At 37.7% G+C, this 22,481-nt stretch overlaps 2 protein-coding genes across 12 annotated transcripts in view; one reads left to right on the forward strand and one right to left on the reverse strand.

Annotated features, from left to right (window-relative positions):
* The window catches only part of phkb (phosphorylase kinase, beta), a 167,244-nt gene that overhangs the window by 136,729 nt on the left and 8,034 nt on the right, over positions 1-22,481 (reverse strand). Inside the window, exons 1-2 of one of the 8 annotated variants that reach the window (XM_069901670.1) lie at positions 6,462-7,072; positions 5,378-5,464 (exon numbers count right to left, since the gene is read on the reverse strand). The exons of 1 other annotated variant lie outside the window; for it this stretch is intronic. In XM_069901670.1, the coding sequence (XP_069757771.1) occupies positions 5,378-5,435 (58 nt within the window). In that variant the 5' untranslated portion in view covers positions 5,436-5,464; positions 6,462-7,072. Of the gene's footprint in view, positions 1-5,377; positions 5,465-6,411; positions 7,073-22,481 lie in introns of those variants that run through there. 6 more of the 8 variants (XM_069901674.1, XM_069901667.1, XM_069901673.1 and 3 more) reach the window with 6 other exon arrangements.
* itfg1 (integrin alpha FG-GAP repeat containing 1) overlaps positions 6,631-22,481 on the forward strand; it is a 145,527-nt gene continuing 129,676 nt past the window's right edge. Inside the window, exons 1-8 of one of the 4 annotated variants that reach the window (XM_069901675.1) lie at positions 6,631-6,889; positions 12,753-12,831; positions 12,932-13,059; positions 13,661-13,715; positions 14,537-14,617; positions 16,862-16,942; positions 19,029-19,052; positions 21,149-21,243. In XM_069901675.1, the coding sequence (XP_069757776.1) occupies positions 6,706-6,889; positions 12,753-12,831; positions 12,932-13,059; positions 13,661-13,715; positions 14,537-14,617; positions 16,862-16,942; positions 19,029-19,052; positions 21,149-21,243 (727 nt within the window). In that variant the 5' untranslated portion in view covers positions 6,631-6,705. The remainder of the gene's footprint in view (positions 6,890-12,752; positions 12,832-12,931; positions 13,060-13,660; positions 13,716-14,536; positions 14,618-16,861; positions 16,943-19,028; positions 19,053-21,148; positions 21,244-22,481) is intronic. The other 3 variants (XM_069901677.1, XM_069901678.1, XM_069901679.1) reach the window with 3 other exon arrangements.

Below are 22,481 nucleotides of genomic sequence, written 5' to 3' on the forward strand. Positions count from 1 at the left end.
TGGCTTTCCACTTGAGTTTGTATCTCATTAGTCTTTTGGTCTGAAATAATGTGCAACTAAGCTGACAGTCAATAAGTACATGTTGATTAGGAAATGTTCAAAAGCATCCTTTAGGCCCTCAAGCTTCTTCTCCCATTCACTGAGGCTATGATCAGTCTTTCAAAAGCATTGAGCAAAGAGCCGAAGCATTCTAAGCTTGCTTCAAACTTAAGACCAATGAACCACTGACATCCACAACAACAGCCTCAGATGCACCTGTATCTATGTTCACCTTCACAGCTGACAGACTGGCTTTCCTGAGAGTGAACAGAAAGCAATGGGCCCAGATGGAGCCCTTGGATGTCCAGCCCTCTATACCCTGTATGATCATGACCATGTAGCTAAATGCAACATCAACTCCATCTACAAATTCATAGATGACATCACCATTGCAGGCCGGATCTCAAACCACATCAAGATAGACTCTAGGAGGAGTCACGTGACGGAGTAGTGGCCGGTAGGGTAAAACCAGCCCTCTCCAGAAAAAAATAAAAAAGTCAAGAAAAGACAAAGTTCAACAATTATAAAATATAAGAAATAGAAGATAAAGTTGCAGAGAAGAGAAAGAAGATGGCACCCAAGAAGGAAAAAGTAAAAAAAATGGGAAAGTCACCAGAAAAGAAAGAAGAAGGCCTTACCTACACGAAGGAACAGGGAGCCGTGGTGGCAAAGAACATCCATTCACCAAGGTTGGTCCCGGCCCTGCAGAGTCACGACCCCCCGACCGGTCGACTGCAAAAATGACCCTCTGAGCCAAACAAAAGTGCGCAAGCGCAAGGAGTCGCACATGAGCAGTGTGCAATCAAAGGTAAAAGAAAACACCAATGGGAGGGGGGCTCAGCCGAGGAGCGGGCAACCACGGTGCGACCAGGTGAGGGATTCCCGACACAAGGGCTCTCAGCTGGAAGATGAGGAAGGCGGCAAGAGAGGGAGTGAAGAACCAGGTGAGAAAGTCGACGGGGTGAATGGCAAGAGGAGCAGCAGCAGGAGGCCCGACAGATGAGTAGCTCAGAAGGAAAGGACCAACAGCAAGAGGCCCAGCAAGAAGAGGCCCGACAAAGTGAGACAAGCAACTGATCAGGAAAGTCAGAAGAGACACAGATACAAAGAAGAGAAGACACAAACACAGGTACAGACACAGAAGAAGAGGAAGAAGACCAAATCTTCACAGAGAAATAGAAGGTAAAACAGATGAACAGAATATAGATAAAGCTTTTTTTGAAGAACAAATGAGAGCATTAAAAGAATGGTTGTCATTAGAATTTGGTGCAATTAAAAGAAAAATGAAAAGAACAGAAGATAAAATGTAAAGATTAGAACTAGTCATGACCGAAATAGGGAAAAGAATAGAAAATGTGGAAAAATGAGAAGGCTGTAGAAATGGAAGTAAACGACTTAAGAGGAAAATTGGAAGAAAGTGACAAAAAAAATTAAAGAGACAAGAGTTGTTTTCTCAGAAAATTGATATGTTGGAAAGTTATAGTCGGCGAAACAACAAAAATAGTGAGCCTGAAGGAGGGTGAAGAAGGCAGACATGAAGGAATTTATAAAAGGATGGATCCCGAAGGTCCTGGGAATGACAGAAATGCAGGAAGGAATGGAAATAGAAAGGGCACACAGAACACTAGCTCTGAAACCACAGATACATCAAAATCCAAGATCCATCTTAGTAAGATTTTTGAGATATACGACAAGAGAAAATATACTGGAGCGGGCAAGGAATAAAGTTAGAGAAGATAATAAACCATTGGAATACAAAGGTCAAAAAATATTTTTTTACCCAGACATAAGTTTTGAACTCTTAAAGAAGAGGAAGGAGTTTAATACAGCAAAATCGATCCTATGGAAAAAAGGTTATAAATTCATGTTAAGACATCCAGCTGTGCTTAAAATATTTATACCCAGGGAGCAAAACAGAATGTTCTTGGATCCGGAGGAAGCACAAGAATTTGCAGAACGTTTGCAGGACAGATGAAGATATGTAATAAGAATGAAGAATGGAGATAAAGTATATATCAAGATGTAAAAACAATGTATATGTAAAGAACTAAAGAGGGAAAAGAGAAGGGAAGGAAGGAAGAGGAAAAAAAAGGAGAGCTTTGTTATAAAAAGGGAGAAAATTCCACTGTGTATACTTAATGAGAAACGTTTGTATATATTTTGGTTGATATGGTTCACAGTGTGAAAAATAAAAAAAATTATTAAAAAAAGATAGACTATAGAACAAAGATTGGAAGTCTAATTGCTTGGAGCAAGTACCACAAATTTTCCCTTGATGTCAACAAAATAAAAGAGCTGATCATAGAGTTCCAGAAGAGGCATGGAGCTCATGCCCCTATCTGCATCAATGATGCTGATGTAGAGATGGCAGACAGCTTTAAATACCCTGGCGCAAATATCTTCAATGACCCGTCCTTGGCCATTACATTGACACATTAGCCAAAATTCAGCATAGATGTATCGCCAACAGTATCCGGTTAAGTTGTATGAACCTGCTCCCAAAACCATAAGAAACTACACAGAGTTATGAATGTGGTTGAACAATCACACAAAAGTGAAATACAGAATTCTGTGGACACACACCATGGTTGGAGTACAAACACACAATGCTGGAGTTACTCAGTAGGTCAAAAAGTATCCTTCATATAGCAGAGATACATAACTGATGTTTTGAGCTTGAGCCCATCAAAGTATTTTTTTTTTTGAACGGTGGGAGGAAGCTGGAGCCCCCATGGGAAAATCCATACAGACGCAGGAAGAACGTACAAACTCCTCACAGATTTGAAACCTGGTCCCTATCACTGGCACTGCAACAGTACTGCACTAACCATGTTTCCCTTTCTTGTAACTTTCCCAGTTCTTCCACAGGGTCTTTGATCTGACATGTTAACTCTCTCTTCTCACAAATGTGGCTTAATCTATTTATTTCCAGTGTTTTCTGTTTTTATTTTATATTTCCAATATCTGCTGGGTCTTCCCACCATCCCCCCCAAGATGCGGCCTGGTGGTGTTAAGAGAAACAGGTTTGGCAGCAAAATACTAAACATCAGACCATCAGCAAATATCAATTCACAAATGAATGAACTATTGGATAAGTGCAACTTCAACACTCAAGCAACTCAACACCATACAAGACAAAGCAGTCTGCTGAAAAAGAACCCCATCTCCAACCATTCCCTTACTCCATCAGTGACACCTAGTAACAACAATTTGATGCCCTGCAGCAACTCCTAGGCAGCACCTTCTAAGCCCATGATTTTTACCAAAAGTCAAATGCTGAAAAAGTACAAAACCACCACCATCACCACCTGGAAGATACCCTCAAAGTCATATCCATTCTGACCTGGAAATGTACCATCATTCCGTCATTATTACTGCGCCAAAATCCTGGAGCTCCCTCCCTAATAGCATTGTGGATATATTCATGCCTCAAGGATTGCACAAAGGGCAATTGGGGATGGGCAATTAAATGAATAAAAAGCTAGTAAGAATGAAAATACACCATCAATCACAAAGACTTCCATTTGCTAAATTAACTAGTTCATCATGTGGGTTTTAATCTCTATTCCTTTGCATTATCCTTGATCGCGCCAAGGATCCAGTTAAGAGTCAAACTAATTAGACCATAAATGTGTGGTGGGATAATTTCTCTTGGCAGAAAATTACTTACTTCTGGAAAGAGTGCTAAATTTCATTATATACAACAAATTTTATTATATACAGCTTAGAAATGCCAACATCATTTCTCTCCTCTTGCTTTAGGGTAACACCAATACTCTAACTGTTACAAAAGTCATAGAACAGCACAACACATGAACAGGCCATTGACCCACAGATTTCAAACTAAATTAATCCCATCTGCCTGAAAATAATCTTTATCTCTCCATTCCTTGCCTGCTCATGTGTCTTTCTAAATGTCCCTTAAATGTTGGTAACAATCCTGCTCTAGAACAGTGGTTTCCAAACTGCCCCCCGCCCCCCAAACTCACATTCCACCTGAAGCAATTCCTATGCCATAAGTGCTTTGTAATTAGTAAGGGATTGCTTCAGGTGGTATGCGAGTAGAAAGAATAAGTTTGAAAACCACTGTTTTAATTATACCCAATTGATTTGTTACGTGCACGGTTTCATAATTCCAAAGGAAATGGGCCAATGACAACTTTTCTGAAGTAAAATATTTCAGTAATATTTGCGTCTAGAGCAGTGGTTCTCAACTTTATTATCCAATTTTTGTATCATTTGCAAACTATATAATCAGACCATCAACATACCCAGCAGAACACCACCATCTTCTCTAGCAATATTCATTTATTATTTTCCAATAATTAAATAGCAATGGATGGCACACATGTCACCACTCATTTTGTCAAGTTTGAGGTGCAGCACGCTATTAAGAAGGCAAATGGAATGTTTGGCCTTCATCGCTAGAGGATTGAATTTAGGAGCAGAGATTATGCTGCAATTGCACAGGGTACTGGGGAGGCCGCATCTGGAGCACCGCGTGCAGTTCTGGTCTCCTTACTTGAGGAAGGATGTATTGGCTTTGGAGGCAGTGCAGAGGAGGTTCACAGATTGATTCCAGTGATGAGGATGTTAGCCTATGAGGAAAGATTGAATCATTTGGGACTGTACTCACTGAAATTTAGAAGAATGAGAGGGGCTATTTCAGAAACAAAAAAAATTATGAAAGCAATGGATAAGACTGGCCAGGGAGACCAGAACAAGAGGATATTGTTTCAAGTTTCAGGGAAGTAGATTTAGGACAGAGAGGAGGAGGAACTGCTTTTTCCAGTGGGTGGTGAATCTAAGGAATTGGCTGCCCATTGAAGCAGCGCTGGCGACCTCAGTAAATATATTCAAGATAGAATTATGGGACATGAGGAAAAGGTAGGTAGGTGGAGGTGACCCTATCAACAAATCATTGAATGGCAGAGCAGGTTTGACAGGCTGGATGACTTATTCCTGCTCCTATTTCTTATGTATTCTAAATATGACAGCTGAGATACAAAGTTAATGCTCTAAGATTCTGACCAATAACTAAGCTCTTTTTTTTAAAAAAAAATGGAGCATTCTTTAGGGATGAGGTCAAAAACAACCTGGTAATGTATTCAAATCCCAGATGTTTAGTGAAGATAAGCAGATGATTAAGACTGTGAGTAAGGTATTTTAAACTTTTATTCTTGGAAGCTGAAGGAAAGTTGCTGGACATTTTAAATTAATAGATCACACCAGTAAATGCATTACCTCATCAACAAATATACATTTATTTGAAGATGACAGGAATATTGCCAGTGCTTGCTTAAATGTTAATTTCAGTAATTAAACAATAGCAACTTACCCAGAGGCGTGTAATTATGAAAGTAGGGGAGGTTGTCATCAAAGTTGGTTACTTCCATTTTCAACTTTCAAAATCATGCTTCTCTTGCTACAGTAATTCAGTAATTCACACAGGTTAATTAATCAACACACACATGCCAGATTAGTAAACGCTTTTGCACCGGAAATCAATGAATGCACATGCGTTTGCTGTTACATTTTTCCACAACGTAAAGGATCGCAATGTACACAAACGCAAAGCAACCAGCATTTGTGCCACAAATAAATTAATTTACTCCATGTTCCGTCTCTGGACAACAGTGTTCAAAGTAAAAAAAAAATAATCAATGACAATGTAGTTGCTACGAAAAATGTAACAGAGGTTAATACGACTGTGATTTAAGTTTAATACAGGGTCGAAGCCATTTGCACAAGAGATTTATAAAAGAAAAATGGCCTCAGAAAGAGTAGGCATATTCAGGCACAGTGCTTTAAGAGCCAATTTGCAATGCAATCTTCAAATTAAAACTAAAATGCTGCCTGTTCTCTTAACGTCAAAGGCACGGGAGTAATCGGTCCAAATTGCAATTCCAGCCTGTGGCCCAATGAAAAGGTGAAATGGGACAGCAGCAAAGCGCAAAAAAAGTTCTGTGGCCTCAGAGAAGGTTATAGTTCAAGCCGTAACTGTAGAAGTGGTTAGGACATCTCAGATTAATGTGTAACGGTTATATTTAGACTCTTAACGTCAGAGGCCAGGACGCAGCTCTCTCCAAACGTGTTTTTTTTTTAATTTACGCTTCAAATGGCTGCTTCCCCTGTTTTAAAGGTTAGCAAACGGGAGTATGGACGGAGTATTGAGAATGTGCATGCAGAGCTCTGAAGACACCACGGGAACCAAGGTCAAGGGGCCAATGTAGCCTCAATGGGTGATGCACAGTCCACCTCGGCCCAACCGCAAGAATGCAAACATGGTTTGGCATTCGAGAGAGAGAGAGAGAGAGAGAGCTACAAAAACTCGACGGCAAGTGTGCTATCAGGCAAGCTCAAAATGCAAACCAGGCACCCGCATCCTCCAGGTGAACTCAAGCCACTTCTTCACTGCAAACCTGAACGTTTCGATCGCTTTCTGAAATCCCTCAAGATCCAGCGCATATCATCCATCCTGGTCCGAAGTCTTTGCCATTCGACGCCGTGCAACTTTATTTCCGCCCCCCCACTCACACTGGGGTTTTGCGACACTTCTGACGTCAGCCGGGTCGCGCAGACCGCCCGGGAGACGTTCCTGCCGTCAAGCGGTTTGCGCGTTGCTAGGCGTCGGCGGCGGGGCTGCTCTGCCTCGGCCTGGCCGCCATGGGCCCCACTTTCATCCTCGGCCTTGCCTTGGCTGCTTCAGGCTTTCACCTCCGGCCCCCTGGTGCCTCCGCCCTGCAGGAGGTGACCGACGAGCTCTTTGGGTCGGAAGCGTGGGGCACCGTGGCTGCTTTCGGCGATTTTAATTCGGATAAACAAACCGACATCTTTCTCATCCGATCCCGTGAGTAGCTCCAAGCAGCCGCTGTAACTCGGCATCTTCTTGTATTAAAGATGACATGGGAGGAGGGTATTTGCTGCTCCTCCTGTTTGTTGACATACTAAACCCACTGTTGTCTAAACATGTGGATGAGCTCTTCAGACATTACAAGGTTGGCTAGTTATTTCGTGCTGATTATGAAATAACAAGGTGTGGTTTTAACATGAATCCCTGAATGGCTTCACCTGGATAATGTGGAATTTCAAGAAGTTGTGTCAGAAATGTCAATTTTTTTGGTTTCTTTCAGTTGAGTCAAGTCGGTTCATCTTTCAGTTGAGTCAAGTTGGTTCAGTTTCGGGCCCTGGCTGATCGGCTTCTGTCCCCGATTCCTTCCGGCCACTGCAGTCGGCTCCAACATTGCACTGACTCAACTGTCCCATTTCGTGACGCTCGTTCAGAACGATTTGCGCACATACACACGCAGTATCGCAGGGCAAAGAGGCCGGAGCCGTTTCCAGGGCCTTGGATTGTTGACCTGCCGACCTCCATTTGAAAACTGGAGCATTGGAATTCAGGTCGTGCTAGTTAGTGGTGGTCTCAATGCCAGCTGGTTCCTTTGTGGGAAGGAAATTTATTATTCTGACTCATCTTTGAAACAGCCCAGTGGCCTATTCGCACAAAGGTGTAATGAGATGTTGACAATGGGCCTTAACAATAGTGGAGGCATCTGTGAATAAGTAACAACAAAAACCTTTTCGACTTAAAATATTTTATCACCTTCTTCTTTGGCTTGGCTTCGCGGACGAAGATTTATGGAGGGGTAAATGTCCACGTCAGCTAAAATCACCTGGGAATAAGTGAGAATTAGCATTTACAAATAAATAAGTAGTTTTACCAAGATAGCTCTGTAATTTCAATGTGTTCTCCATCTGGATGGCATTAACATCGACTTCTCTGGTTTCTGCTAACCTGCTCTCCTTTCCCGCCTCGCTTCCTTTCCCCTGTCTTCTTTCCCTCATCTCTCCATTCCCTGCTCCCCCTGCTGTGCCTTCCCTCCCTTCTCCACCTATTACCTCCTGCCTTTGTGGCCATGCCTTCCCCCACTTACCTTTTTATTCAGATGCCTGCCAATATTTTTCTATACCTTGATGAAAGGCTCACGGCTGAGATGTTGGTTATGTATTTTTGTCTTTGGGTCGGAAGCGTGGGGCACCGTGGCTGCTTTCGGCGATTTTAATTCGGATAAACAAACCGAATAGTGTCCAAAATATAAAGGACACTATTGGACCAGCTGAGTTTCTTGAGCATTGTGTTTTTAGTTCAACCTCAATGTCTGCAGACTTTTGTGCTTTTCTTCAGAGGACCCCAAAAACCAGCAGCAATGGATATGCACCACAAGACAGGGTTACTTAAACAGAAGTAGTTTTTAAATTATATTTGAACAAGAAAACAGAATTAAACTTTAACTTATTACTATCAACTTACTTAACCTACTTAATCCCCCCTCTAATACTAAGTGCAGGTGTGTGTAATGTGTATAGAAAAGTTCTTTGGATCACAGTCCAATCTCACTGGTTGCAGCAACTCTTGTACTGTGCACAGAAGTTAGCATTAACAAAGTTCACCAGTCTTTGGTGCTTAACAGGCAAATGGTTACCACTCAGGAGGGTTCTTGCTGGTTTTCTGATCAAGATTCCTTTGTTTCAGGACATCCGCACCTGATTCCTTTCCAATAAGTCATGCTGATGAAACTTGCCCCTTCAGGGTTCTCCAGATGATCCTCTTTCTTTCAGGTCACCTTTCAAACAACTAGTCTTCTCCTTTGACCAGACAGTCTTCCAAGGTTTGCCAGCTTGTCCCTCTGGAACTGATTTCTCTATCTCTCCTCTCTCAGCTCCCTCCCTCTTGAGATCAAAGCTGTTCTCCTCTGCCTGCAAAGATCACATGCTCTCCCAGGCATGCTGCTAAATGTTACTACTTTGTTGCTTTCTACAAAATAACACTCTGCAAAAGTCCTGCAAAAATTCTGTGTTTTAAAATGTTTGTGTGCCAAACCACCTCTAAATACTCTGTCACACTTCTTAATTTCAGTATGCTGTTGGACACTTATCTATAAGAGAAGAAATGAATTATGTAAATGATTACAAAGTTTGTTGCAAAGTTGTAACACTGATGGCACTCTGAAAAGGAAGCTATCTCCTTTGGAAGGTTGGAAGTGTTGATAGTGCAGAACAGTGATTTTCAAACTTTTTCTTTCCACTGATAGACCACTTTAGTAATCCCTATGCCAATGGTGCTCTGTGATTAGTAAGGAGTCACTTAAGGTGGTCCATGACAGGAAAGAAAATATTTGAAAACCACTGTTTTTATCGTACCTAATTGACATGTTTTCTATAATAAAAAATAGGAGGTCAAAGTAAAGGGAATGACTTTTAATAGAATTAAAATAAAGGAGGAAACATGCATGGAGGCAGATGTTGGGAAAGTCCTAAATGAATACGTCAATTTTCATTTACTGGAGTGAAGGATCTTTGTAACCGTGAGGTCAGCATAGAATAGATTTGTGTGCTGGAGCATGTTGTGGTTAAAAAAGACAAACTACTGGATCTTCTTCAAACCACAAAACACTACAACACAGCAAATAAGCCTTTCGGCCCTTCTTGTCTGTGCCGAAACATCGTTCCACAAGTCCCACTGACTTCCACCCATTCCATAACCCTCCAGACCTCTCCAATCTATGTATCTATCCAATTTATTCTTAAGACTTAAGAGTTAGCCCTCATTTACGTCAGATGGCAACTCGTTCAACACTCCCAACACTCTCTGAATGTAGAAATTCTCCCTAATATTCCTCTTTCACCCTAAAACTATGTCCTCTTGTATTTATCTCTCCTAATCTAAGTGGAAAGACCCTTCTTGCATTTATTCTGTCTATATTTGGACCAGACGAGATACCCCAAGCAATGAGAGAAGCAATCCCTAGCCACAGAAGAGGTACTGGAGGATTAGAAAAAAAGGCAAATGTAATCTTGTTTAAAAAAAAATGTAATGGGGAGAATCTTGGAAACTATAGACCAGCGAGTCTTGTGAACTATTGGAGAGTATTCTTAGGGATGGGATTTGTAAGCATTAAGAGAAGCATAGTTTTCTCAGCAATAATCAAGTAATCAGCATGGCTTTTTGAGGGGCTTCGTCATGCCTCACAAGCCTGATTGAGAATTTTTGAGGAAGTGAAAAAGAAGTTATGGGACATGGTTAGTGAAGCAGTTAGTGCAATGCTATTACAATGCCATCGATCGGGACCAGGGTTTAGACCCTGCTCTGTCTTTAAGGAGTTTGTAAGTTCTCCACGGGTCTGCGTGGGTTTTCCCCAGGGGCTCCAGTTTCCTTCCACTCTTCAAAAAGTATTGAGAGTGTAGGTCAATCAGATGTAATTGGGTGGCACGGACTCGTGGGCCAGTAGGTGCCTGTTACTGTGCTGTATGTCCAATTTTTTTAAAAGAAAAATGATGAAGGTAAATGGATTTTAGGAAGGCATTTGACAAATTTCTACAAGTTTGACTGATTCAGAAAGTCATAGGAATGGGATCCATGGGACCTTGGCTGTGTAGATTCAGAATTGGCTTGCCTGCAGGAAGTGGAGGGTAGAACTAGATGGAATGTATTTTGACTGGAGGTCAGTGACTAGTGGAGTTTTGCAGGGATCTGTTCTTGGACCCCTACTCTTTGTGATTGTTATAAATGACCTAGACAGAGTGAAAGGATGGGTCAGTAAGGATGCAGATGACACGAAGGTTGGAAGTGTTGATAGTGTAGAGCATTGATTTTCAAACTTTTTCTTTCCACTCATAGACCATTTTAGTAATCCCTATGCCATTGGTGATCTATGATTAGTAAGGAGTTACTTAAGGTGGTCCGTGACAGGAAAGAAAATGTTTGAAAACCACTGTTTTAATCGTACCTAGTGGACATGTTATGTGCATGGTTTCATAACTCCAAAGGTAATGGGCCAATGACAATTTTTCTCAAGCAAAATATTTCAATAACAATTGGGTCGAGAGCAGTAAAGTGATGAATTTTGGAAGGTCAAACTTAAAGTTGGAACATATGGTTAATGGCAGGAGTCTTAGCAGTGTGGAAGAACAGAAGGACCTTGGGGTCCAAATTCATAGATACCTCAGTGTTGCCATTCAGATTCATAGGGTAGTTACGAAGGCATATGGTGTGCTAGCTTTCATTAGTCAGGGGATTGAGTTGTGAAGTAATGTTGCAGCTCTATAAAATTGAGGAATTTTATGTTCTCTCTGGTTGCCTCTTTACAGAAAGGATGTGGAAGCTTTGGAGAGGGTGAAGAGGAGATTTAACAGTGTGTGACAAAGTTGACAGAGCTAGGGATTTCTCTCTAAAGTGAAGAAGGATGAGAAGTGACCTCATAGAAGTCTACAAAATTATGAGAGGCAAAGATAGGGTGGACATCCAACACCTTTTTCCTGGGTGACAGTAGCAAATACCAGAGGACATCATCACCGATATGTTTTTTTACACAGAGAATGGTGGGTGTCTGGAATGCCTGGCCAAGGTGGTGGTGGAAACTGGTACCATGGGGAAATTTAAAAGACTTGGGCACATGGATGCAAGAAAAATAGAGGCTTATGGGTGTGGAGGAGGGAGGGAAGGTTTAGATTGTTGAGTAGGTTTATATAGGTCAGCACAACAACGTGAGCCAAAGGACCTTTGCCGTGCTGTAATTTTCTTTGTTCTATGTCCTCTGCAGCACACATGTCAAACTCAGGCCCGCGGGCCAAATTTGGCCCGTGATATAATTATATTTGGCCCGCAAGATCATATCAAATATGTATTAGAGCTGGCCCGCTGGCCGCCGCGCCAGTATAGTGCATGCACAGCTAATACTACAAATCCCAGAATGCTTTGCAAATGCGTTGGCGCCGGCCCGTCAGCCTGCTAATCGCCCCCACATCCTCTCTTTACTTTCATTAACATCTGCGACCTGTCGCCGAACTCACGTGTAATAAACCCCTTACGAAAAATGGCCAAACCAAAGACAGAAAACAGGACCTTTCAAGACAGGTGGGAGGCAGACGATATGTTCATCATTTTAAAAGACAAACCTGTTTGTCATTGAAGCAAGTTGTTATTTTTTTGACTTGTTGGCTTGTGAAAAAAAATACATTTAAAAGGAGCTTAAAAGCTCTAGAGAAATATTATTTATTGAATATTTTATTTCTCATTTGTCAATGCTTCTTCTGGAAAGAGTTTAACCAAAACTATTATTAAACATTTATTTTAATAAGAAAAAGTTTAACATTACATATGTTGAAAGAACAGAAAACATGCAGATGTTGTTGAAAATTTTCAATAAATATTTAGTTTGACCCACGACTTAGTCCAAGTTTTTAATTTTGGCCCTCTGTGAATTTGAGTTTGACACCCCTGCTCTACAGTAATGCCGAGATTGAACAGAGTCATAAGAACTGATTTAAATAAACAATATAAATGTTTGTGGGAGTCTTTTTAAGAGATGTTATTGGGTGGTTGAAATAACTTTTTGAAGGCAAGAATTGGTGAGGAATACTTTCAAAAATTATCATGAAAGCAAATATCCCAAGGATGTGGAGGTAGGATTGTAATGCACAAAAGGGGAGTTAAAAACTAATAATTTTGATAATTATAATATGACTTGGAATTGAGCCTTTGTGCTTGAGAGGAAATAAAATGGATTAATCATTGCCTTCCAACTTTAATGAATTCTTTCCCAATTAGTCCTTAGTATAAAATTGAAAGGAGCAACTTGTTTAAGTTGCTCTTCCATTGTGATAGACAACACAGCTGCATTAGTCTGAGTTATATTTTCTTCTTGTATTTTTAGAAAATGAATTGGTAATCTTGCTGGCTGACTTAAAGGCACCCTATTTCAAGCCAAAACCAAGAGTGCAGATACCATGGGCGTGAGTGGTTATTTATTGTGCCTCTCTTGCTTTTGTATATCTTTTGGGTGAAATAAAAACAGTAGATTGCCAAATAAATGTTGCACTTTGCTCCTTTCAGGGATCAAGTGATTACCAGTGTGGTGCCAGGAGACTATGATGGAGATTCACAATTGGATGTTCTCCTCACCCTTTATTCTAATAACAACATAACTGCAGTTATCTTCTGGGGAAATAACCAAACATTAGGTAGGTTTATGCTTTCATTGTCAAAAAATATATATATTTTACCAAAATATATCTTACACTTTTTCTGATTGTTACTGAGACAAAGATTTTTACAAAATTATTATCCATTTTTAACTTTTCTCTTGAATAATGTATTGTGGTACATTTATCCTATCAGTGTAGAATAATTACAATAATATTCCATATAACTAATAAAAATAAGATCAAGAATTTGCTTTCAAGCATTTAATTAATTACAATGCAAATTAAACAACTAGATTTTATTTCTGGTTTACAAACTGATTTCATTCTCTTAAAATATAAGATTTCAAATATAATTCCACAATTTTAACCAGAAAATGCTGCAAATATTCAGTAGGTCAATTAATGTCTGTGGAGAAATTAATGTTTCAAACTGAGAAACTTTCATCAGAATTAGTAATTGTTAGAAAATAAATGTGTTTTATGTTCTGACAAAGTACTTGTAAGCAGTGTTATAATGACCATCAAAGAAGGGAAGGAATTAAGAGAACAAAGGAAAAAAATGATTGAAATATTGTTAATTTAATGGCAAACTGTATTTTGTGCTATGTTGAAGTATTCATTATTTATTTATTCTTAGATCCAAATGTGTTTACTTTAAGGCAGAGCTTTTTGGATGAGCCACTAGTACTGGAGTAAGTACTCTATATATTTTAACCTATATTTGAAATTGAATAACTGTATAATGAATAATATTATTTCATAACTTGTTAAATGTTCCTGCCCCAAAACTAACAAAAATGATTTCTTGCCTCAAGTCTGCCTCATAGGAAAAAAATAGGTACCAAATAATTTTCAATGCATTGAGCAAATTTGGAATGTTAAGAGATTATTCCTTCCAAACATGACTGAATTATCAGCATTTCTACTGACTGTTTCTACCTCAAATGAGATAAATGTTGCATCCTCTGCCAATGTTCTTTGCTAAAAAGCGAGCAAATGTCATTTGTCAGTTTGGGGAAAGAGAAATCAATGGATTGAATTTAACAGAATTAAAAAAACAGATTTCTGGTAAGACATGGTAACTATTGAAAGCAAAACAAAATGAACATTTGGAAGATGAAAAATGTATTCGATATACCATCATTACAGTGAAACTATCAGAAGTTTCAATACAGTATATGCTAGTTTTTCTTGGATTTTGGTAGTCTTTTATTAAGTGGACACTCTTCATTGATGAATCCGCATTAACAAATATTGATAAGAAATATCAGTGGAGGCTGGAAATACTCAGCAGATCAGAAAACATCCATAACACAAAAAAATACAAGCATTTCAATATAATAACCTTTCCTTGTAGCAGATTTAAGGAAGAGAGAGGAGGAGAGAACAAAAGAAGTGGGGGATGTATTAAAGGAATGTTGCTTGTCAAAATATTATTCCAGCTTCATAGAGGTTGCTGGTAACTGATCTTTTTAAATTTTGTCTCTCGAAATCTGTGCTTATTTCATTTCAGTTTTAATGGAGATATGATCCCTGATATCTTTGGAACTGTCAAGGGGAACCCAAAGCCACAGATATGCTCGTTAATAGGAAGGTAAGAGCCAGTATCTATGCTATATTCTGTTGAATAATTTCTGAACCACCTAAAGGAAGTTTATTTATAAAAAAGAAATAATTGAATTGTATATTTGTAATTAATTTGAATAAATATTTCAATACAATCCTTAATATTAAATCAATCAAGCAATTACATTCCATATTAAAACATTAGTTATGTTTTAATATCAGGGTATGGTATGACATTTAATGTATTAAATGATTTGTGTAAAAAAAATTATTATTATTCAATGTTTTGGACAGATAATACCCACACATAAAATGAATGTACTTTTTCAATTAAATTCATCATCATCTCATGCACTTAAGCAAATTGACATGACCAGTTTGGTCAGAAAAATAGATGGTTATTGAATACTTCGGAAGTAAACCTGCAACAGAGGCTTCTAATTTATCAGTACATTTTGCTCTTGTCATCATTCAGAAGCAGAACATGAATTTTGTTTTTTTTTTGTTGTGTGGAAGCATTACATGTGTAAATATTGCCATAAATTGTGTTTTTAAAAATAAAAAAATCAGTGCAAAAGAAGAGAAAGTGTGCTAGTGTCTGTGGGTGTGACTAACCTGGGCTGAATTTCCTCATGAAAACATGGTGTCTGGCTTCAATTTTAGGTATTTTAATTTGTAGCCTAGTAGAGAACAGTGATCAATGATTAGACCATGAGGGGGAGTTTCTTTAGTTTTAGACTCTGTCCTCTGCACCCTTTGTGAAAGAAGGAATACTTATTGATTATGTTGGGCCTTTTTTTTAATTAATCTTGGCAAAAAATTAATGACTGGATATAATGAGTGCATCTGATCAGTTTGGACAATTGAGTGAAAGATATTACAGGTAAAGCAGTTGGAGTATTCCTTTACTGAACCACCACTACACACCTCCCCAATTCCTCCCCCATAATAATTATAAAAAATAGAGAAATATATGTATATTTAATTATCGTAACATTTTAGGCTTTGTGTGACAGGTGTTTGTGTGGCCAAAAATCTGGGTGAAGAGGGAAGGAAAGAGAAATTTAAGATGTGACTTCTCTTGAAGTTTTCAGCTCAAAAGAGGTTTTATATAAAATGAATAACTTCTTCTTGCAACAGACCTTTTCAAAAGAAATACTTCAATTTGGAACTATGATTCAAAGGGGAATAAACATTTTTCAAAGCATTTAAAAATGGATTGAACATTTTCATAATGTTCCAGATGTCAATGTAATTTTTCGGACTGCTGATCACACTTTTGAGTTGAAAGGAAATGTCATCTCAATTGCTTGTAAAATTGAATTCAACTTGAATCAGCTTCTGGAATAAAGTGTTTTAAAACAATTCGATTTTTAATTCTGGGTATTTGTTAAGATCATTTATTTCTTTTTAGCTTGGCTTTTATCTGGGAAGATAATATACATTCCGTGACATTGTGCATTAATTTAAACTTTAATCATGTGTTACTGTAATGCCATGACATTCATTGTGAAGCAAAGGTGGAATAAATCTTTGAACAGTATTCATAAAACTTGTACAAGCACTTGGATCCATTATCTAACAAAGCCTGAAATATCTCAATCCTAACAATGAATGTTAGCAGTTTAGGATGTACATTTTAGTTATTGACTCTAGTTCTGTCTCTCTGCTGCAGGTGGATTGTTCTATGTAATAGCTAGATTGTGCTTAATGATTGCTTTGTGATTACCCACTGCAGCAGCTGCACAATGGCACTCCTCTCTTGTGTTTGCACAGCTTCCATTTTATTAATAACATTGTTGTTGAGGTTGCTGCAAAAAGGCTGGGCATGTCACAAGCGTTGCAAACTAAAGCCCCACCCTAATACGGAGTTTTTCTGATCTTTTCACTATCAGAAAATTGTTCTGATTTTTATAAACTTATTTGATCAGTAATATTTAAAAACAGTCAAAACAAAATGGAAAAAATCTTAACAAAGCTGCGACCACCTTCAACAAGCAAATTAAAATTTGAATCAAAATTAAGTAAAAAATCACATCCCTTCACTTTTGCAAATATAAACCCATTCAAATTATTAGGTTTGTGCTAAATGTGCCAGCTTTAGCTTGTACAAAGCTGAGAAGTTTTGATATAGTACATCATTAAATGTCCTGAAATAAAAACAGGAAAGCCTGGAAACATTTAACATAAAATGAAAGAGAAACAGGGTTAACTTTTTAAGTCAAAGACCCCTCTGAAAAGCTGCTGAATGTTTCCAACTTTTTTATTTCAGGTTTGCAGCATCTGCAGTTTTTTGGGTTTTTTTTCACAATGTGCTCCAGGATTGTGTGCTTTGTCCAAGGCAAAGTAAGAGGTCAGGAGCACTCCTATTATTTTCTATATATCTATGTCATAATGTTCGGGTGCAGAGGTCTAGAATGTGCAGGTATGCATACTGCAAAAGCTGAAATTTCTCTTTATAATTGTTAAATAGAATATATATTGCCTCACAATAGCTGGCCCTTTGGGGGATTGTGATAGTAAAAATCCTTGATGTATGAACTAAATGATGTGATTCTGTCATACTGCCACAATTGAACATGGAACATAGAAATCTACAGCACAGAATAGATTCTTCAGCCCACAGTTCTGCCTTTGATAACAACTGTCTATAGTTTCCCTATTGCATAATCCTTCATTTTTCTCAATTCCATGTATCTATCTAATAGGCTATTAGACTGTGTGAAGAATTTGCATCTTGCATCCACCCTACTTACTCCCAAGAACCTTAAATCTATGCCCCCTCATGTAAGCCATTTAAACCCTGGGGAAAAACCTCTGACCAGCTATACAATCAGTGTCTCTCATCATCTTGTGCACCTTTATCAGGTCACCCCTTATTTTCCGTTGCTCCAAGGAGAAAAGACCAGGTTCATTCAACCTATTATAATAAGTCATGTGCTCCAATGCCCACATCTAAGTGAAACTCCTCTCCACCCATCTATAGCTTACACATCTTTCCTGTAATGAGATGACCAGAACTGAGCACAATATTCCAAACTGGGTCTAACGAAGGTATTGTATAGTTGTAGCATAATACCTTGCGGTTCTTGAGCACGATCCCATGGTGGCCAACACACCATATACCTTCTTTGCAACACTATCACCCATGCAGCAGCTTTGGACACTGACTCAAGATCTCTCAGTTCATCCACACTGTTCAGTGTGCTCCCATTAACATTGTATTCTGCCTTCAAATTTGACCATCTGAAATGAACCATCACATTTCTCTGAGTTAAACTCCATCTGCCACTTCTCAGCCCAGCTCTGCATCCTATCAATGTCCCTTTGTAACCTCCAGAGCCCTCAGACTAACCACAACACTACCAACCTTTGTGTCATTCACAAACTTACTAACCCACCCTTCCATCTCCTCATCCATAAATCAGAAAGAGCAGGGGTCCCAAAACAGATCCCTGCAGTACACCACTGATCACCAACCTCCATGCAGAATGTGAACCATCTACAACCACCCTTTGCCTTCTCTGGGAAAGCCAATTCTATATCCACAAACCAAGGCCTCCTTAAATTTCCACGCCTTACTTTCTGAATGAGCTTTGCATGGGGTACTTTATCAAATGCCTTACTAAAATCCATATAGTCTATATCCATCACTCTACCCTCATCAGTGTTCTTTATTAATTGTTTCTCGATTGATTTTGCAAACCAGTGAAACAAACTGATCTTGTATCACAAAATCACAAGGAAAAGGAACAGAAGCAGGCCATTTGGCCCATTGAGTCTGCACCATGAAACCTCCCTGAGCTAAACTGTTCTCGCATGTAGTTCCAAGTTCCACCCTTGCCCCCATATCTCTGACTCATTAGATACCTATCAATTTCCTCTTTAAATTTCCCCAAAGATCCTGCCTCAATTACAGTTTGTTTCATAATGCAATCTACAGGACCATGTTGCGGTTGTGTAATTTCTGTTATTGCTATTTGATTTTTCTATTGCTGAAGTGTAATTATTGAAAACTGTAGCCCACCATAATTCTGGCTGCAAGAATTTGACAGTATGCAGATTGTTAGAAAAACCATGCTATTCCATAAAGCTGTTTCTTTTAATTTAATATTCACTACATACCAAGACTTGAGGCACCAACTGAAAAATGTATTTAATCGAACTGTTAAAATATTTCCTTGGATTTTCTTTTACTTTTCAACTTTGCATCTTGCCAAATCCCCAGACTGTTGCCAGTGCAAGGAAGTCTAATATTACCCTACTGGTGGTTACAGTCTAGAACTGTTGTGGTCATGGTGTGCCACATCTAAGGAATGTGTGTTCATTGGTTCATCACGTGAAACTGCTGAATTCATCATTTTGGTAATTTCAGGAGGATCGCCTGTTTTGTGTTCTTAGAATAGTTGTAAATAATCGTACATTTTCTCATCTAATAGGAGTTTACACTTCACTACATGGAGGTAATAATCTTTCAAATCCTAATTTATCTTTTGAGTATCCTTTTATTTGAAAGTAGCATATTCCATATTCCATAAATATTCCATATTTATTCCTTAATTGTGGAAAATACATTAATGACCTTGTTCATAACAATCTTCAATATGTTTAATTCCTTTGTCAAACCACAACTTCAGAAATTGATTATCCTTTGAGAAGGATATCAAACTGATTTGAGTCAGAGGGATTTTGGGTGATATACCTCTTTTTGTTCCAATTTCTTTCCCCAAATATCTATAGTTGTTTTTACAGAAGTGTTTCTTTCGCTCCTGTCATTAATTTTGAATTCCATTTATAAATAAATGCTTTGGCTGTTTTCTCTCCAATTTTGTCTATTTATATTTTAATCCACGTTAGTATATTCTCTCCTTCAAAGAAAGGTGAAATAAATCTCATTTGAGTGGATCTATAATAGTTCTTAAAATTTGGGAGCTGTAATCCCACCACCACCACACCCCCCCCCCCCCCCATTTCATATTTCCATGTTTATTTCAGCATAGATACCTGTGAAATTTTAATTTGGCAAAGAAATTTACTCATATGTTTATTAAGTCCCTGGAAGAATTTTTCAGGTATTAAAACAGGTGATGTTTGAAATAGATATTGAATTCTTGGAAAAATATTCATCTTTATACAGTTAACTCTTCCTATTAGAGTTATAGGTAAGGTCATCAACTTTTTAGAATCTTCAACTTTGTGAAGCAATGGTAGGTGGTTCAATTTATATAAATTCTTTAAATTATTATCTTTTTGGATCCCAAAACACATAATCCCATTTTTTTGGCCATTTAATTGGGTATTTCTTTGACATTGTCCCTTTTGTAAATGGTATAATTTCACTCGTCTCAATTTACTTTATTCCCTGAAAATTGACCATTTTCTTCTAATCTAAAATGTTGTCTGAAAGAAGTTTCAGGGTCAGTCAGATATATTAATATGTTGTCTTCAATGTACCTTTTGTACCTTTTGTACCTAAACCTGGGCTTTACAAATCTAAGCAAAAATGGGACTATGATTTGAATATTACAATTGATGATCAAATGTGGACAGATTTATGTAGAGACTATGACTAATACAATTAACGTACGATATAGATTGGTATTATATAATTTTATGCGTCAATTATTACACCGTGAAAGTTACATAAAATAAAATCAGATTTATCAAATAAGTGCATTAGATGTGGTAAAGAGGAAGGTACATTTTTGCATTCTACATGGTCATGCCCAAAGGTGAGATCTTTTTGGATAAAAGTAAGGAACTTTTAGAGCAAATTACTGGTATTATCTACAAAATGCTGATTTATTTTTATTAGGGAATATAGAAGGAATGAAATGTAAACTATAGATAAAGAAATTTGTAAAAATTGTGTTGGCAGTGGCAAGAAAATGTATTGCAGTTGCTTGGAAATCAGATTCACATTTAGGGATAGATAGATTGAATGCAGAAATTCAAAGTTGCATTCCATTAGAAAAAAAATTACATATAATTTGAGAGATAAGTACAGAACATTGCTGAAAATTTTGCACCCATACATGCAAAAGACTGGTGTAAACATTTAATACCATTTTTTTCCGCTTGCTGAAACCTGTGATAACCCTCTGTAAATGAATAAAGATATTAAATATCAAATGAATCCTTCGTGCCATGTGATATCTCCAAGAACAATCCATGAAGTTTTTCTTTTCTATTTTTCAATATGTTACTATATAATCTGAGAATATGTAAACAATGTTTCTTAGTATTTTAGGGGTTGGGGGTTAGGGTGGGATTGTTAAGGGGAAGACTATATAATCAACATCTTGCAGATAGAATCAATAAACTTGAATATGGCAAATGTACAAAGGTGCATATAACTGCCTGTATATAAAAAAAATCAAAAATAAAGTATTACAAAAAAGAATAGTTGTAAATATGATCTCTCTTGCTGACTCAACGAGGATTGAGAAGTAACAATGAAGGCTAAAGCTGAAATTTGAAATGACTGATGTAATTTTTGCATATTTGAATTGTTGAATTTGTTATGAACTTGAATATCTTAACACTTTTATAATTTCAGGAATCAAACCTGGTTTACTGCCTTGGATTCTGTTATTAAAATGTACATACCTCATTCTCATGCTTTCATTGACCTGAACAAAGACTTCACTGCAGGTAAGTTCTTTAACTGTATTAAATGCAAGTACATTTGCTATAATTCATTATAGATGGTTTTTTTCTTTGAGACCAATAATTGTAGAATTCTCCAAATATGATGATTTCAGGTGATAAAACACTTATTTTGAAAAACAATTCATTTTATCTCTCCATTCTGACATTCTCCCACCAAACAATGTTGATGGAGCTGTGGCAACTAAGTTCAAAATAACATCACAGAATATCATACTCCAAATCAAAGATGCCTGCTTGCGCATATTCTTCAACCCATCGACATAGTCAATTGTTTTCTGTTCCATTGAGTAAAAGTATAGATTTTTGTTTTAGAGATTCCTCATTTTCTTCATTCGTCGTGGTTTTTTTTCTTTTCAGAGTCAAAACCAACAACAAAACTTGGGATAAGGAGAGTCGGATCATTAGTTGATTAACATAGTTTAACTAGGTTGAAAGAAATCATATCAGTGTGATGTTAAGGAGGATTTTGAATTAAAATAAGGTAGCACAGCATTTCAGAGACTGCATAATTGCTGGATTGGATTGCCAAGTCAGTGGTTGGAATGCTGATTGGTGTTTCTGTTTTATATGATCAATGATCCATAATATTGAAAATCTCAGTTAATAAGACAATAAGCACGTCGGTTATAATATTGGTTACACAGAAATTCAGTGCCATAGCCATGCAAATCAGTATGAAACTTGCATGATCATTTCACTGTCAGAATTCCATTTTCACTTGATTAAATATATTCCTGGTTGGTATCAATTGACATTCATGCAGTCAATGTAACGTTTGATGATTAGTTTGTCATTTATTTTTTTCAGGCATTGTTGTACTTGCCATTTAAACAGTTTGCAGGAAAAATCATGGAGTTGCTGTAGGTATTCAACAATTCGTTTCGGTACATGATATTATAGAAGGAATAACTGATCACTCTTCCTGTTATTAAATGTAATATTTGGAATTGGACAAAGATTGGATAAATTTTGGTTCTCAGTATCTTGAGTGAACTGCTAGCATTTGTTATCAAGGCAAATTTGTCAAAATCGTAACTAGTACCAATGGAAATGTAAACTGATAACAATAATATCCAGGCAAGAAAGAGAAAATTTGCCGAAAAGTGAGGAAAGAAACACAAGTATATATCAAGCAAACAAGGAGTTACTGGAAGAATTCAGCAGATTAAACAACATCCATGTATAGAAATGGTCAGACAGTACTTCAGGTCAAGATGCAT

The sequence above is a fragment of the Narcine bancroftii genome, chromosome 10 (assembly GCF_036971445.1).
Source record: "Narcine bancroftii isolate sNarBan1 chromosome 10, sNarBan1.hap1, whole genome shotgun sequence".
NCBI lineage: Eukaryota > Metazoa > Chordata > Chondrichthyes > Torpediniformes > Narcinidae > Narcine > Narcine bancroftii.